The sequence below is a fragment of the Salmo salar genome, chromosome ssa19 (assembly GCF_905237065.1).
Source record: "Salmo salar chromosome ssa19, Ssal_v3.1, whole genome shotgun sequence".
Taxonomy (NCBI): Eukaryota; Metazoa; Chordata; class Actinopteri; order Salmoniformes; family Salmonidae; genus Salmo; species Salmo salar.
Genome location: NC_059460.1, coordinates 2,616,919 through 2,633,795, shown reverse-complemented (window position 1 = coordinate 2,633,795; position 16,877 = coordinate 2,616,919). Strand labels below are relative to the sequence as shown.

Below are 16,877 nucleotides of genomic sequence, written 5' to 3'. Positions count from 1 at the left end.
TGGAGTTGAGGTCAGGGCTCTGTACAGACCAGTCAAGTTTTCCACACCGATCTCAACAAACCATTTCTGTATGGACTTCGCTTTGTGCATGGGGGCATTGTCATACTGAAACAGGAAAGGGCCTTCCCCAAACTGTTGCCACAAAGTTGGAAGCAGAGTATCATCTAGAATGTCATTGTATACTGTAGCGTTAAGATTTCCCTTCACTAGAACTAAGGGACCAACAGTAGCCCGAACCTTGAACAACAGCCCAGACCATTATTCCTCCTCCACCAAACTTTAGTTGGCACTATGCATTCTCCTGGCATTCGCCAAAGCCAGATTCGTCCGTCGGACTGCCAGATGGTGAAGCGTGATTCATCACTCCAGAGAACGCGCTTCCATTGCTCCAAAGTCCAGTGGTGGTGAGCATTACACCACTCCAGCCGACGCTTGGCATTGCACATGATGATCTTAGGCTGCCTGGCCATGAAGCTCCCGACGAACAGTTATTGTGCTGATGTTGCTTCCAGAGGCAGTTTGAAACTCAGTAGTGAGTGTTGCAACGGAGGACAGGCAATTTTTACGCATTGCCCCCTTCAGCACTCACTGGTTCTGTTCTGTAAGCTTGTGTGGCCTACCACTTCGCGGCTAGTCATTGTTCCTCCTAGACATTTCCACTTCACAATAACAGCACTTAAAATTGACCAGGGAAGCTCTAGCAGGGCATAAATGTGACGAACTGACTTGTTGGAAAGGTGGCATCTTATGACGGTACCACGTTGAAAGTCACTGAGCTCTGCAGGGAGGCAAATTTTACTCCCAATGCTTGTCTACGGAGAATGTATGGCTGTGTGCTTGAATTTTATACACCTGTCAGCAATGGGTGTTGCTGAACTAGCCGAAGCCACTTATTTTAAGAGGTGTCCACATAAGTCTTTACACTACCAGTCAAAAGTTTGGACACACCTACTCATTCCAGGGTTTTTCTTTCATTTTGCACGCTCTTGGCATTCTCTCAATGCAATGCTGCTGGAGGAATGCTTTTCCAACAGTCTTGAAGGAGTTACCACATGCTGAGCACTTGTTGGCTGCTTTTCCTTCACTCTGTGGACCAACTCATCCCAAACGATCTCAATTGGGTTGAGGTCGGGTGATTTGTGGAGGCTATGTCATCTGATGCAGCACTCAATCCCTCTCCTTCTTGGTAAAATAGCCCTTACACAGCCTGTTTTGGGTCATTGTCATGTTGAAAAGCAAATAATAGTCCCACGAAGTGCAAACCAGATGGGATGGCGTATCGCTGCAGAATGCTGTAGAAGCCATGATGGTTAAGTGTGTCTTGAATTCTAAATAAATCACGGACATTGTCAACAGCAAAGCACCTTCACTCCTCCTCCTCCATGCTTCACGGTGGGAACCACACATGCTGAGATCATCCGTTCACCTACTTTGCGTCTCACAGACACCGCGGTAGGAACCGAAAATCTCAAATTTGGACTGATCAGACCAAAGGACAAATTTCCACTGGTCTAAAGTTCATTGCTCCTTTTTCTTGGCCTAAGCAAGTCTTCTTATTGGTGTCCTTTTGTAGTGGTTTCTTTGCAGCAATTCGACCATGAAGGCCTGATTCACGCAGTCTCCTCTAAACAGTTGATGTTGAGATGTGTCTGTCACTACTCTGGACGGTTCTCACCTAGAACATGTGGACAATTACAAATACCTAGGCGTCTGGTTAGACTGTAAACTCTCCTTCCAGACTCACATTAAGCATCTCCAATCCAAAATTAAATCTAGAATCAGCCTCCTATTTCGCAACAAAGCCTCCTTCACTCATGCTGCCAAACATACCCTCGTAAAACTGACTATCCTACTGATCCTTGACTTCGGCAATGTCATTTACAAATAGCCCCCAAAACTCTACTCAGCAAATTGAATGTAGTCTATCACAGTGCCATCCGTTTTGTCACCAAAGCCACATATACTACCCACCACTGTGACCTGTATGCTCTCGTTGGCTGGCCCTCACTACATATCCGTCGCCAAACCCAGTGGCTCCAGGTCATCTATAAGTCTTTGCTAGGTAAAGCCCCGCCTTATCTCAGTTCACTGGTCACCATAGCAACACCCACCTGTAGCACGCGCTCCAGCAGGTATATTGCAATGGTCATCCCCAAAGCCAACTCCTCCTTCGGCCGCCTTTCCTTCCAGTTCTCTGCTGCTAATGACTGGAACGAATTGCAAAAATCTCTGAAGCTGGAGTCTTATATCTCCCTCACTAACTTTAAGCATCAGCTATCAGAGCAGCTTACCGATCACTGTACCTGTACACAGCCAATCTGTAAGTAGCACACCCAACTACCTCATCCCCATATTATTACTTACCCTCTTGCTCTTTTGCACCCCAGAATCTCTACTTGCACATCATCATCTGCACATCTATCACTCCAGTATTAATGCTAAATTGTAACTATTTTGCCTCTATGGCCTATTTATTGCCTTTCTCCCTACACTTCTACATTTGCACACACTGTACATAGATTTTTCGATTTTAGTTTTCTATTGTGTTATTGACTATACGTTTGTTTATGTGTAACTCCGTGTTGTTGTTTTTGTCGCACTGCTTTGCTTTATCTTGGTCGCAGTTATAAATGAGAACTTGTTCTCAACAGGCCTACCTGGTTAAATAAAGGTGAAAAAAAAAAAAAAATTGTACTCTGTGAAGCATTTATTTGGGCTGCAATCTGAAGTGCTGTTAACTCTAATGCACTTATCCTCTGCAGCAGAGGTAACTCTGGATCTTCTTTCCCCGTGGAGATCCTCATGAGAACCAGTTTCCTCATAGTGCTTGATGGTTTTTGTGACTGCACTTGAAGAAACTTTCAAAGTTCTTGTCTTAATTTAATGATTGACTGTCGTTTCTCTTTGCTTATCTGAGCTGTTTTTGCCATAATATGGACTTGGTGTTTTACCAAATAGAGCTATCTTCTGTATATGACCCTTACCTTGTCACAACACAACTGATTTGCTCAAACGCATTAGGAAGGAAAGAAATTCCACAAATTAACTTTAACAAGGCACACCTGTTAATTGAATTGCATTCCAGGTTACTACCTCATGAAGCTGGTTGAGAGAATGCCAAGAGTGTGCAAAGCTGTCAAGGCAAAGGGTGACTACTTTGAAGAATCTCAAATATAAAATATATTTTGATATGTTTAACACTTTTTTTGTTACTACATGATTTCATGTGTTATTTCATAGTTTTGATGTCTTCATTATTATTCTACAATGTAGAAATATTAAAGAAAAAGCCTTGAATGAGTAGGTGTGTCCAACCTTTGGACTGGTACTGTATGTGAATTTGCTCAGTGTTTGAGTTCAGAGTGTCAGAGGCTGAGATGTCAGACAAGTTTGCTCTGAGCCTGTGGTCAGGAATTGTATACTTTCTTGAACGTGCCCCATCAAATGTGTTTTGCTGACTGTGCACTGATTAGGCCTATGCAACAAGCCATTAGTCGCTGTCATGTTTTAGATAATATGAGTGTGTTTGAATGTTTTTGTTTTTGTTATAGTTTAACGATCTAAGAATAAAATATATATATATATTCAGACACAATTATTTTATTCCCTATTTTATGAAAATTATCCCATTGCATTTTTTACATTGTGAAAATAACCAAAAAGCACATCTCCGACAATGGATTAAAGTTTAGGCTCAATAAAGGTTGGCTGAATCTTGGCACTTGATAAAAGGGCAAAACGTATCCTTGACACGTTGCCCCTTATTAAAGCAGGCTCTGCAGCAGTTACCGGTTAGCAACGAGTGAACCTTTACCTTTACCTTGTAGAGTGAACCTTTACCTTGTAGTCTGTATAGGTCTACTGACTCAAACTATTATATGTAGGTCAATATTTGTTGGCTGGGCTCCCTGCCCGTGCCATTAAACCCCTACAACTCATCCAGAACGCCGCAGCCCGTCTGGTGTTCAACCTTCCCAAGTTCTCTCACGTCACCCCGCTCCTCCGCTCTCTCCACTGGCTTCCAGTTGAAGCTTGCATCCGCTACAAGACCATGGTGATTGCCTACGGAGCTGTGAGGGGAACGGCACCTCCATACCTTCAGGCTCTGATCAGGCCCTATACCCAAACAAGGGCACTGCGTTCATCCACCTCTGGCCTGCTCGCCTCCCTACCTCTGAGGAAGCACAGTTCCCGCTCAGCCCAGTCAAAACTGTTCGCTGCTCTGGCACCCCAATGGTGGAACAAGCTCCCTCACGACGCCAGGACAGCGGAGTCAATCACCACCTTCCGTAGACACCTGAAACCCCACCTCTTTAAGGAATACCTAGGATAGGATAAAGTAATCCTTCTAAATGCCCCCCCCCTTAAAAGATTTAGATGCACTATTGTAAAGTGGTTGTTCCACTGGATATCATAAGGTGAATGCACCAATTTGTAAGTCGCTCTGGATAAGAGCGTCTGCTAAATGACTTAAATGTAATGTAATGTAAATGTAAATATGTAATGATAGAATTGGTACACGCATGTAAACATCATTGTCACGTTGCGCTCCTTTAGTTCCTTTTTTTCTTCACACTTGCTGCGAGAGATGACAGAGGGATGTTCTGGGCTATTTTATTGTTCCTGATACCATCATGTGGACCCCATAACTAATAGAATGACAAAAATATAAGTAAATCTATAGAAAATAGTGGTTGTGCGCCATTCAAAAACTAGGCCTTACATATGCGATTAAGTGTCACGGTGATGTGAAAGAAAGGCTTTGCTAGTACTTAAATTGCTTTCACTTTAACTGGCGCCACGGTGAGAATTACAGACACTGACATTAAAATAGCTGTCAAACTGCTGAGATTAAGAAACTGCTTTGCCTAGGGGGCAGTTAATTCACCAGGATCAGATATTTATCTTGTTCATTCGATTGAGTTAGAATTGGCTGTTCTGATGGGAATTTGATCCTTTATAATAAACCAAGTAGGCCCATAGGGTAGACCTATCTGGATAAGATTTCCATTAGTGAATATTAGTTATAACGTTTATTATTGAGGGTTAATTATGACCTAGTATTGATTTATAATAGTGTAAAATACTGGATGGTTGAAAACGCATGTGCCTATCTAGATTATTGTGTTAGTTAAATTAAGATCAATAATGCACCTGCCATGTTTTTCATGTCTATATGCTTTTTAAATAGCCCATGGCTGAGGTTTATCATTTGACCGTCAAAGTGTTTCATTCAATGAAGTCTATACATTGAATATGCCAATATTTGGTCAATTTCCATTTTAGGTATGTGTTGTCAACATAACAAACACATAGCTTATCTATCTGCATCTACTCAAATGAGAGTGAAATAGAAATAGCCTTAGGCCTAATACTACTCGTGTTTGGTATCTGATCCTTTGGAGTTAGCGGGGCTGGAAGCCTATTGGCACCAAGTGACCGCTCAAACCCCAAATCACTGCTTGTCTATTATGAATGCTTCTAAAATGTTGTGCTGTTTTGGTAACAATCTAAATCAATCATACAAAGGATGGCCGATTTCGCTAACCTTTAGACCACCTAATTGATTTGCTTAGATTTTTATTTCAAACGTTTTAATAAAAATATGCGATTAATCAATGTTATTTCCATTTTGAGTTAATGGAACGAAACTTTTACTGTAATTTTTTTTTTATATAAATAACATGAGGCTGTATTTAAATTATTCAGTAATGTCATTCTGGACTTTCTGTTTCAAAATAAGTTATTTATTTATTATGTTAGGTAAATCGAGCAGCGCACTGTGCGCAAATGATTGTTTATCAAATCGTTTGAGTGACATTACATTAGTGGCTGAAGGAGTGCATTCACGAAACATATGTTAATGAACTTAATGAGTCTGTCCTGCAGGCTCGAGTGACATCGTAGGTATTCGAGACCAATCAGAGCGCACGCTGATGGAAGGCAGTGGGGTTTGAGGCACACCGAGTCTACATGAGTGTCTGGAGGATATTGTGAGGTTTACGAATGATGTAAAGAAGGATTGACTTTTATGTAGTTCTTTTTTTTTTCGTTTCACAGATCCCTGGATGTACATTTTCTTCCTTTCTTCGTTTGGAATACCTTTTTTATACAGGAAATGTTATTGACTTGATGGTGGATCCAGTTCAACTTTTCCTCACTCACCGACATTGCTCAATGCATCCCTTTTTAGACCGACGGTTTTATGGACTTCTGTATTAGCTAATGATGTCTATGGGTTTCATGGCTGATAGTTTGAATTCTTCAGACCCCTCCAAATCGACCTTTTTCGAGTTTGGGCACGGGCACCCTGAGCACCAGCAGCATTCCCAAGGACACTCTCACATCTACCCCGTTAATGGCTTACAATCTGCCGGACACTCTCAACACGGTAGTCCCTTCTCCCCCAGCGCGTCCTCCTATGGCCGCTCCCTGGGCTACGCCTACCCCAGAGCGGTGAACACTCATTACCCGAGTGCCTACATGCCCTACCAGCACAACAATCACAGTTTGGCGCACTCCAGATTAGATGAGACGGGTACGTGTAATATCAATATCTGTTTGTTCCTCACAGCTCTTGGTCTATCATACCACCATACCAATTTTTAAATCAATCAAATGCGTCGTCTACAATGAAAGTGTGCAATGTGCAAATTGAGCGGTAAAAGGAGTGTGGATTGTATGGAACTGCGCTTTAAAATGTAGGCCTATTACAATTGTAGTCTACATATTATCAGATGTAGGCTAAATTATCAGACAGTTCTTTGTAGGCTATGGTAGGCCTATACCTCAGATGTACATGCATTATAGCTGTCAGTCTGTACATATTTATTGTTGACAAAAATGACAAAATTGTCCTAATCAAATTTGGGTTTAAAGGCAATACATTCAAAAGCAATTTACAGTCAGTGCTACGGTAATCAAAATGTTTTCCTACTTTAAATGCAGGAATTTTGGGATTATCTTTACTACTCATGTTCCGTAATGAACACAGATGGTGCCATTCATTTTATTAACCATAATTTTCTGCGGGTTAGCCCGATTATGCATGAGTACCTCAAGCAGTCGTTTACTCCCATTATTAGTCAAGATTAACAAAGCAATTCCAGAAAATAAGAACCATTTCATCCATGCACAGCACTATAGTTGTGTCTATTTACTGTGGCATTTTCATAGGAGATAACCTGACATTTGGGCATGCAGCCTGAGTTCCAGGCCGTGAATTTCAAGTAGCCTAGGCATAGGCCTATGTTGATACGAACTCTTACATAGATACTAGGCCTTCTCGTGAATTTGTTTGGTAGGCTATAGGCAACGGGTTTTGCTTACATTTGAAATGGACTATATCAGACTATACTATATAAACAACACATTTAAGAGTCCCTGGGATATAAATATCTGTCTTCCTCACTTGAGTCCTCATTATATGTTTGAAATAGCCTAGGATCTAATGTTATGATAATACGAGTTGCCTATCCAAGTTAAAGCATACGATAACAACTCTCATGTAGGCCTAAATCGTATATTATCTTCTGCCCTGATGTAAAAGTGGAAAGTTGTAAATCAAAGTGAATGTAGGCTACACCAGATTAGGCTACTGTTCAGCGCAGTTTGACTGGAATTCTCTCTTCTATCCACAGACCATGAGAAGTCTACAGTGATTGAGAACGGGGAAATTCGTTTGAATGGTAAAGGAAAGAAAATACGCAAACCACGGACCATCTACTCCAGTCTTCAGCTCCAGGCGCTCCAACATAGGTTTCAGCAGACCCAGTACCTGGCTTTACCCGAGCGCGCCGATTTGGCGGCTAAATTAGGGCTGACCCAAACACAGGTGGGCTAAATTCAGCTTGACATAATAGCCATCAATAGTAGGAAATGTGATTTTAAAACGATCTTATATCAGTAGACTAATTACCAAATTATAATAAATTATTTGTGCAGTGTTGTATTTCTAGGTCATCCTTATGTTCAGGCCTAAGAAACCAAATAGTTTATAACAATTAAAGTGGAGTGCAGACAAGTTAGATAGGTACAAAACACCTCATTAAACGTTTTAAATACACATTGTATTTATTTCATTTTTTTTCCCTATTAATTTCAATCTTGGAATATCAAATTAGGTCAAATTTGCTTCAAATAAAATTAAAGATCCAAATGCCTCACATACCTTAATTCTACTGCAAGACTGGACTATTTGAATTTGTGCACAGATCAAATTACTAGCCTTCTTGATAGAAGTGACAGATAATTAAATATTATGCAATGCTGTCTACTAGCATTATGACACATTTTGTCAAAAATGTTGACATGAAACCCTTGAATCTGTCTCACACAGGTTAACATTTGAAAATGTAACACCAATACTGCCACAAGTTCATGTTTGTGTTTGATTGAAGAAAAACACAAAACAACCTTCCCCTTTAGTTGTATCGAGAGGGTTTACATAGATCACAGATCTGTGGGTATTATTGTGGCTTTCTGCACTGCTCAAGACCAAATGAAAAGGCTAATTGAGAGCTTTGTTAAGTCAATTTCTTAATGCAGCTTTATTCTTAGTCTTAAATTACCATTGCGGCTAAAACCTTCTCACAGAGAGCTCTCTGTGATTTAAAGCAAACATAGCTCAATTGCAATATTGCAAGTACAAATAGGCTTAACAGAGTAACAGAAAGACAGAAATACATGCTGCCACTCTAAACTATAGGCCTATGTATTGTCTTTAAAAAACATCAGTGTCTAATTACCAACAATCTTTTGGTCGAAGTCATGTTAAAGCACACTTATACATTACCGCAGAAATGGGCATAGAGCAGTACAATGAAGGCTGTGGGCACACACACACACACACACACACAGTTTACAGATTGTAACTGAAATAGGACAAGTAGGCTGTCATGCAGATGATCTACTTTCAAAGTCATTGTTGGCATTATTCATTTATGTCAGGTAAAATTCTGAAATCTAAGGGTGAAATAGAGATTATGGCAACCATTTCCCTTGGACCTGTAAACATAATGAAAGGTAAATAGGTGGTGAGCATAATGTTTGGGTCTAACATCTCACCATGCACATCTGTCTTTTATGGGATACATTTTCAAGCCTTTAAACATTGTTTTGCTCAATATATTTTTGTTATATTGTATAGGCAACACTTCTATTCAATATCTAAACTCAATAACATTAATATGTTTTTAAATGATAGGCAATCCTAGGTTGATTGAGTTAAATTGTCATTCAAAACACTCCCTGGCAAAATCTCTGAACCACACCATCCTGTCTGGGTCTGATTTGGCTTTGTGTCTTGTTGCTATATATGAGAATGGTTTGACTTTGTCCACCTCGGGCTCTGTGGCTTTTATTGAATATTTTATACCGTCGTAAAATTGATCAGAATAGCATCTTGTTCTGACTAAGTAGAATACGTCATACATAGAAATGCATCTGACCTCCCTCCTTGTTTCCAGTGTTATATTCAAGCTAGCTGGGGCTATTTTATTTTACTATATTTTTAGCATGGGATTGTTGTCAGACTCATGCATCATTGGCTTCATAAAATGTTGAACAATAGGGGAGCTAGCATTTAATGAACTAGTGAAGTGTCGCTCATCCATTTTGCTGAATTGCAATAGGCCTAAGGGTTCTGGATCCATGCACTGACTGGCAAAGTTGAAGAAATGTGTTAAAATTACAAGAAGTTTAAGAACGAATGCCATTTTCTGGGCTATTTTCCTTTTAAACTTATAAAATTGTTCCAATTTTCAATGTAATTTCGAAATTATAAAATGTGAATATGACAAGCCATTACGAGTTTGCAAGCCATGACGAATGTAAATCATTTCTATTGTGTGGAAGATAATTGTTGAATGATTGTTGTGGTGGTGGTGGTGGTGGTGGTGGAGAGAGGGATGCCATAGCATACGCTGTAATGTGTGGCTTTTCCCTCATATTTTCACTTTCTAAACATCTATTTTATCTTTTTAGATTAAAATATGGTTTCAAAACAAGCGCTCGAAATATAAGAAGATAATGAAGCATGGCAGCGGGCCAGAGGGGGAACATCTCCACAGTACGTCATCTATTTCTCCGTGTTCACCCGGGATTCCTCAACTTTGGGAGGTGTCAATGGCAAACAAAGGGACCCCTATGCACCCCAACAATTACATGAACAATTTTGGTCACTGGTACCCAAACCATCTCCAGAATCCTATGCCCAGACCTCAAATGATGTGAGCAGACCATCTCAACACACTGCACGGTGCTGTAAAACTCACCTGGCCATTTCTAACTTTTCAAGTGCCTTAAGGCTATATCTGCCTACCCCACACCCGAACACGTCTCATCTAGCCTATCAAGTTTGATTTATGTGTTAAATGTCAATTGTCTTTTTGTTGTTGTCTTTCAATGCAATGTAGCCTATGTTTTTTGATGACAATTTCTATGTATGGTTAGCCTATTTCTTGTGTCCACTTTACGCACTGTTCTTAATTTTTGGAACGTCTTTGGTGAGAATTGTGCTGTCAGGTGGCAACATGCTTATGGTTTGATTCCAGCAAGGTACATGCACCTGAATATGTGTGTCAATTGGTTATGACCGTATTATTAATGTGATTAACAGTAGTGTCCCAGGCAGTCCACGTTTGGAAAGCCTCGTCACAGCAAATATGAATTTATTGTGCAAATACATGTCAGAATTGTTTGATATACACTGATGGATCTCGGCGTCTATTATTGTGAAGGTGTCATTAGTTATTGATCATTTTAAAGTGCTTTGTTTGATATACCATGCCTTCAGAAAGTATTCACATCCCTTTACTTTTTCAATATTTTGTTGTGTTACAGCCTGAATTTACAATGGATTAAATTGGGATTGTGTGTCACTGGCCTACACGCAATATCTCATAGTGTCAAAGTGGAATTTTGTTTGTAGAAAAATGTTGAAGGTGAATTAAACATTTAAAGCTGAAATGTCTTGAGTCAATAAGTATTCAACTCATTTGTTATGGCAAGCCTAAATAAGTCCAGGAGTAAAATATGCTTAACAAATTGCATAGTAAGTTGCAGGGACTCATTCCGTGTTCAATAATAGGGGTTAACATGATTTTTGAAAAACTACCCCATCTCTGTACAACACACATACAAATATCTGTAAGGTCCCTTTAATCGAGTAGTGAATTTCAAGCACAGATTCAACAACAAAGACCAGGGAGGTTATTCAATGCCTCGCAAAGATTGAATAACTTTGCCTATTGGTAGATGGGTAAAAAAATTAAAAAAGCAGACGCTAAATATCCCATTGAGCATGTTGACGTTATTCATTAGACTTTGGATGGTGTATCAATACACCCAGTCACTACAAAGATACAGGCGTCCTTCCTAACTCAGTTGCCGGAGAGGAAAGAAACCGCTCAGGGATTTCACCATGAGGCCAATGGTGACTTTAAAACCTCTTAAGGATCCAACCCTTTTTTTCAACTTTCACCTAAAATGACATCCAAATCTAACTGCCTGTAGCTCAGGACCTGAAGCAAGGATTTGCATATTTGAAGTTTGTGGAAATGTGAAATTAATGTAGGAGAATATAACACAGATCTGGTAAACGATAATACAAAGAAAAAAACATGCATTTTGTGCCATAATGTATTATTCCCGCCCAGGTGCAATTTAGACTTTGGCCACTAGACAGCAGAAGTGTATGTTCAAAGTTTTAGATTGATCCAATGAACCATGCATATCTATTTAAAATGTCGTATCAAGACTGCCCAAATGTGCCTAATTGGTTTATTCATACATTTTCCAGTTCATAGTTGTGCACTCTCCTCAAGCAATAGCATGGTATTCTTTCACTGTAATAGCCACTGTAAATTGGACAGTGCCGTTAGATTAACAAGAATTTAAGCTTTCTGCCCATATCAGATATGTCTATGTCCTGGGAATTGTTTTTGTTTCTTACAACCTCATGCTAATCACATTAGCCTACATTAGCTCAACCTTCCCGCGGGGGGACACCGATCCTGTAGAGGTTTAAATCAGTTACAAAGTTTAATGGCTGTGATAGGAGAAAACTGAAGATGGATCAATAACATTGTAGTTTCTCCACAATACTAACCTAAATGACTCAGTGAAAAGAAGGACGCTTGTACAGAATGAAAATGTTCCAAAACACGCATCCTGTTTGCAATGAGGCAATAAAGTAAAACTGCAACAAAGAAATGTGGCAAAGAAATTAACTTTATGTCCTGAGTACCTCTCTTCATATTTTCAAGCATGGTGGTGGTTGCATCATGTTATGGGTATGCTTGTCATCAGCAAGGACTAGGATGTTGTTTTTTTTTATAAAATGAAATGGAATAGAGCTAAGCACAGGCACACTGGGAGACAAATTGACCTTTCAGAGGGTCAATAACTTAAAACAAGGCCAAATATACACTGGAGTTGCTTATCAAAACAACATTGAATGTTCCTGAGTGGCTTAGTTACGGTTTTGACTTAAATCATTTTGAAAATCTATGGAAAGACTTGAAAATGGCTGTCTAGCAATGATCAACAATCAACTTGATAGCGCTTGAAGAATTTCAAAAAGAATAATGTGAAAATATTGTGCAGGTGTGCAAAGCTCCTAGAGACTTACTCAGAAAGACTCTCAGCTTTAATTGCTGCCAAACGTGATTCTAACTTGTATTGACTCAGGGGTGTGAATACTTAGGCCTATGTGAATTAGATATTTCTGTGTTTAATTTTAAATACACATTTCTAAAAACCTGTTTTCACTTTGTCATTACGGGATATTGTGTGTAGATGGGTGGGAATGTTTTATTTGATCCATTTTGAATTCTGGCTGTAACAGAGCAAAATGTGGAATAAGTTAAGGGGTATGTATACTTTCTGCATGGTGAAAATATGATAATTACAAACCTGTATGAAAATGTAATTTAATCAAATGCATGAGTAGACCTATAATCACTTATTGCAATTAAAGTAAATCAACTGCAAGCCAATGTGGGGTAATACTGTACTAAATATTTAATCCTAATATTTTCAAAACATCCCTTTTGCCGTGACATTGTATTTGCAATGCCGTGACCCGGATTCGAACCGGGGTTGCTGCGGCCACAACGCAGAGTACTAACCACTATACGATCACGGCGAGCTACCAGGGCTACGGGGATATTGCGGGGGATACTGGGCAATTAACTGGAGCCTGCAGTGACGTTTATAGGCATGCAAATATCTTCAGCTGTTCGAGTCCAATTTTGAAATGATTCTATCTTGATATTCTATTGTCTTCATAGTAGCATATCTATCTTAACACTATAGTAGGCCTATATGCTATACAGTCTACCATCCTATATGCTATATATAGGCCTACCATTGAAGCATTCTTCTAGAGCGATAGAAATGTATTTTAAAGAACTTTGACAGTGAGTGATAGTTAGATTTCCAAACAATTCATATTCAGGTGAGGTCTATGAATACGCGCGTGGGTAGACCTATGATAGGTCTGAGCTTCTTCCAGAATAGTAAAGCCTACAATATTGGAACCCATCATTGTTCAGAACATTGCATTTTGTTAGATATTTATTTTATTGACATTATGAATAAGATCCGTGCTATTGGTATTAAATCTGACTTGCAAAAAAACTTATATCAACAGTTCGAATCTACACTCTGAAAAAAAGAATTTAAAAGGGTTCTATTGCTTGCTTCATATATTATGACACCCCTAAAGGTTCTATATAGAACCCTTTGTAGGGTTATTTGATCAGAACCCCCAGGAGTTCTTCTTCACTGAACCAAAATTGGTTCTATATAGAACCCTTGAGATCCATATAGGGTTCTATATGGAACCAATTGAGGTCATGTATAGAACCTTAAGGGGTGCCATGAATGAAGCAAGCATATAACCTTTTTGATTCTATCCATAACCTTTTTTTCTAAGGGTGTATATGAAAAACAATCAAAGATCATGGTGGAAAAAGTCCTCAATTGTCATACTCGAGTAAAAGTAAAGATACCTTGACATAAAATGACTCAAGTAAAAGTGAAAGTCACCCAGTAAAATACTACTTGAGTAAAAGTAAACAAGTATTTGGTTTTAAATATACTTAAGTATCAAAAGTAAATGAAATTGCTAAAAAAATACTTAAGTATCAAGTAAAAGTATAAGTCATTTAATGTCCTAATGTCCTTAAGCAAACCAGACGGCACAATTTTATTTTTTTATTTTTATTGACGGATAGCCAGGGGCACACTCCAACACAGACATAATTTACAAACGAAGCATTTGTGTTTAGTGAGTCCGCCAGATCAGAGGCAGTAGGGATGACCAGGGATCTTCTCTTGATTAGAGGGTGAATTGGACCATTTTCCTGTCAAAATGTAAAGAGTATACTTTTGGGTGTCAGGGAAAATGTATGGAGTAAAATGTACATAATTTTCTTTAGGAATGTAGTAAAGTAAAAGTAAAAGTTGTGTAAAATATAAATTGTAAAGTACAGATACCCCCAAAAACTACGTAAGTTGTACTTTAAAGTATTTTTACTTAAGTACATTACACCACTGTCAAATATTCGTTTTGAAACATCATACATTCGTATTTGTGTTGCTTATTGGTGTACAGAGTATGCTTGTTTTGCTTGCACGGAATTTGAAATGTGAGCTATCCCCTCTCGATAGGCCTACAACTAAGGAGGTCAAAGCCTTAGCTAGGCCTACTCTCAGAACATCTGGACGAGTGAGAAATCCTCGGTGCTTCGTTGAATGGGCCCACCTATTAAGGTAATTTCGACAGTGTTTGTTGAATAAAGCTTGTATTCGCGCGGGATAAACCTAGTCAAAGTCTACAAAATATCACTCCTCATTAAGTGGTAGAAAGAACGAATGTCCATGAGAAGATAAATAGTTATACTGGGGGGACATGGAACATTTGCCGCCATTTGCAGGAGACAGGTGTTCGACTATACCAGCAGGGCAGTGCTAACATATCACATTATATGTTTATTTTAATCGATTATGAATAGCCATTACATAGTTACCGATAAATAAAGCTTTTCCAGTAAGGAGTGGACATTTTCGTGTAGCAGCCTTTGAGAAAACAGACAATTAAAGCATGCTCATTTAATTGCGGTGGACGAGGAATCTTTTACTGCATATTTTTGTTTTCAACGTGGAATTATAAGAGCACACTTTCTGTTTTGTATGTTGCAAGGGACGTATAAGGAAGTAGGTTTTCCTTCATCTTTCCCACACTTTTTTTGCGTTGTTTTCCTTTTTCATGACATGAGTAGAAGGGAGCGAGCGGGCATTGCCAAAATTCTCTCTGTATTTCCCCCCCTCCCTCTCTTTAAGTAAATCCAGGAATAAAACTGCCTGTTGTCATAATAAAATGATAAATGGGTGCATTATTCGATCACGAAGCAGTTTCTGATTAATAGTACTTCCAACTGATTTGAACATTCTTGCGTTTAAACTGTTTAAACATCCTGAAAAAGCGATTTATATTACTTTAGACAGTATCCATTGGAGCGAGCTGATGTTAATTCAGTATGGTGCAAGTTGCGTTATAGTGAGCTTGCTTAATGACATCGAATGCATGCGTTTTAGAAGAAAAAAACAAGTATTTTTTTATTTTTCACACAGCCTCTTGCTTTCAGTGTCTTGGCAAAAAAGTATCAGTTATGTAAAATCCATTATGGACATATGCATTTTCGCCATATGGAAATCGTTTTGGACTTTACTTGTACCCTAAATATCATATAAATATAATTTTACTTGAATTAACAATTACATTCAGAGTTGTTTTTGTTATCAATCATTTTAAGAATATCATATGCTGGTTGTATTTCAGCGTTTTTGTTTTCTCTGCACAACATTTAGAAGTTGTTCCTTTTCAGGTTTAAAAATGCTAACTCCCGTTCGTATAAGCTAGTAGCATAGCTAGCATACAGAAATCGGTGGTAGTAGCCAAAGTCGTTTTTAACTGCAATGCAGTTGATTATATGGCGATGACATGAACGTATAGGCTTTTGGGTTTGACATCCATACAAATATTAGGCTCATTTTGCTGGGCGGCAATGAAGAGATTTGGGATCATTCCCGGATGGCATCTTACCCCCACGCGTTTCCATGGCATTTCCATCGTTTGGGTCGAGTTCCATTGACCTCTTTACCACATCTATGGTAACATAAATATATTAAAACATTACACAAATCTCTCTCTGCCTTGCTGTTGATCCCCCATAAACCCATACCACCACTGCCTCAGCGATTGTCATAGACATACTGTGCAGACTTACCTTTAACAGGGGTCTCCCGAGGCCATAAACTAGAAAGAGGGGAAAAACCAAAGAGCCTTATATTCCCCCACCTGCAGCAAGATAAATATTGTTTTTAATATTTACATGTCCTCACCCGTGCTTTATTTCTTTATACACTGAACAAACATATAAACTGTAAAGTGTTGGTCCCATTTTTCATAAACTGAAATATAAAATCCCATACATTTTCCATGCACACTTAGAGCTTATTTCTCTCAAATTTTGTGCACAAATTTGTTTACATCCCTGTTAGTGAGCATTTCTCCTTTGCCAAGATAATTAATCCACCTAACAGGTGTGACATATCAAGAAACTGATTAAACAGCATGATCATTACACAGGTTCACCTTGTGCTGGGACAATAAAAGGCCACTTTAAAATGAGCAGTTTTGTCACACAACACAATGCCACAGATGTCTCAAGTTTTGAGGGTGTGTGCAATTGGCATGCTGACTGCAGGAATGTCCACCAGAGCTGTTGCCAGCGAATTGAATGCTAATTTGTCTACCATGAGCTGCCTCAAATGTCATTTTAGAGAATTTGGCAGTACGTCCAACCGGC

The 16,877-nt window shown here is 39.0% G+C and overlaps 1 protein-coding gene and 1 non-coding gene across 2 annotated transcripts; one reads left to right on the top strand and one right to left on the bottom strand.

Annotated features, from left to right (window-relative positions):
• The first annotated feature begins 5,914 nt into the window (after positions 1-5,914).
• Positions 5,915-10,968, top strand: LOC106578312 (homeobox protein Dlx4b). The gene is made up of 3 exons (XM_014156996.2): positions 5,915-6,538; positions 7,641-7,834; positions 9,985-10,968. The coding sequence occupies exons 1-3, from the start codon at positions 6,226-6,228 to the stop codon at positions 10,231-10,233; spliced, it is 756 nt and encodes a 251-aa protein (XP_014012471.1). The 5' UTR covers positions 5,915-6,225; the 3' UTR covers positions 10,234-10,968.
• Positions 10,969-13,075: 2,107 nt separating this feature from the next.
• On the bottom strand, positions 13,076-13,147 carry trnah-gug (transfer RNA histidin (anticodon GUG)). The gene has a single exon. It is a non-coding gene; the product is annotated as a tRNA-His (tRNA).
• Between the last annotated feature and the right edge of the window lie 3,730 nt (positions 13,148-16,877).

Coding starts and splice junctions, on each gene's coding strand:
- LOC106578312 (XM_014156996.2), top strand. CDS start 6,226: ATGATGTCTATGGGTTTCATGGCTGATAGTTTGAATTCTTCAGACCCC. Junction 6,539..7,640: donor CTCCAGATTAGATGAGACGG/GTACGTGTAATA, acceptor TTCTATCCACAG/ACCATGAGAAGTCTACAGTG. Junction 7,835..9,984: donor TAGGGCTGACCCAAACACAG/GTGGGCTAAATT, acceptor TTATCTTTTTAG/ATTAAAATATGGTTTCAAAA.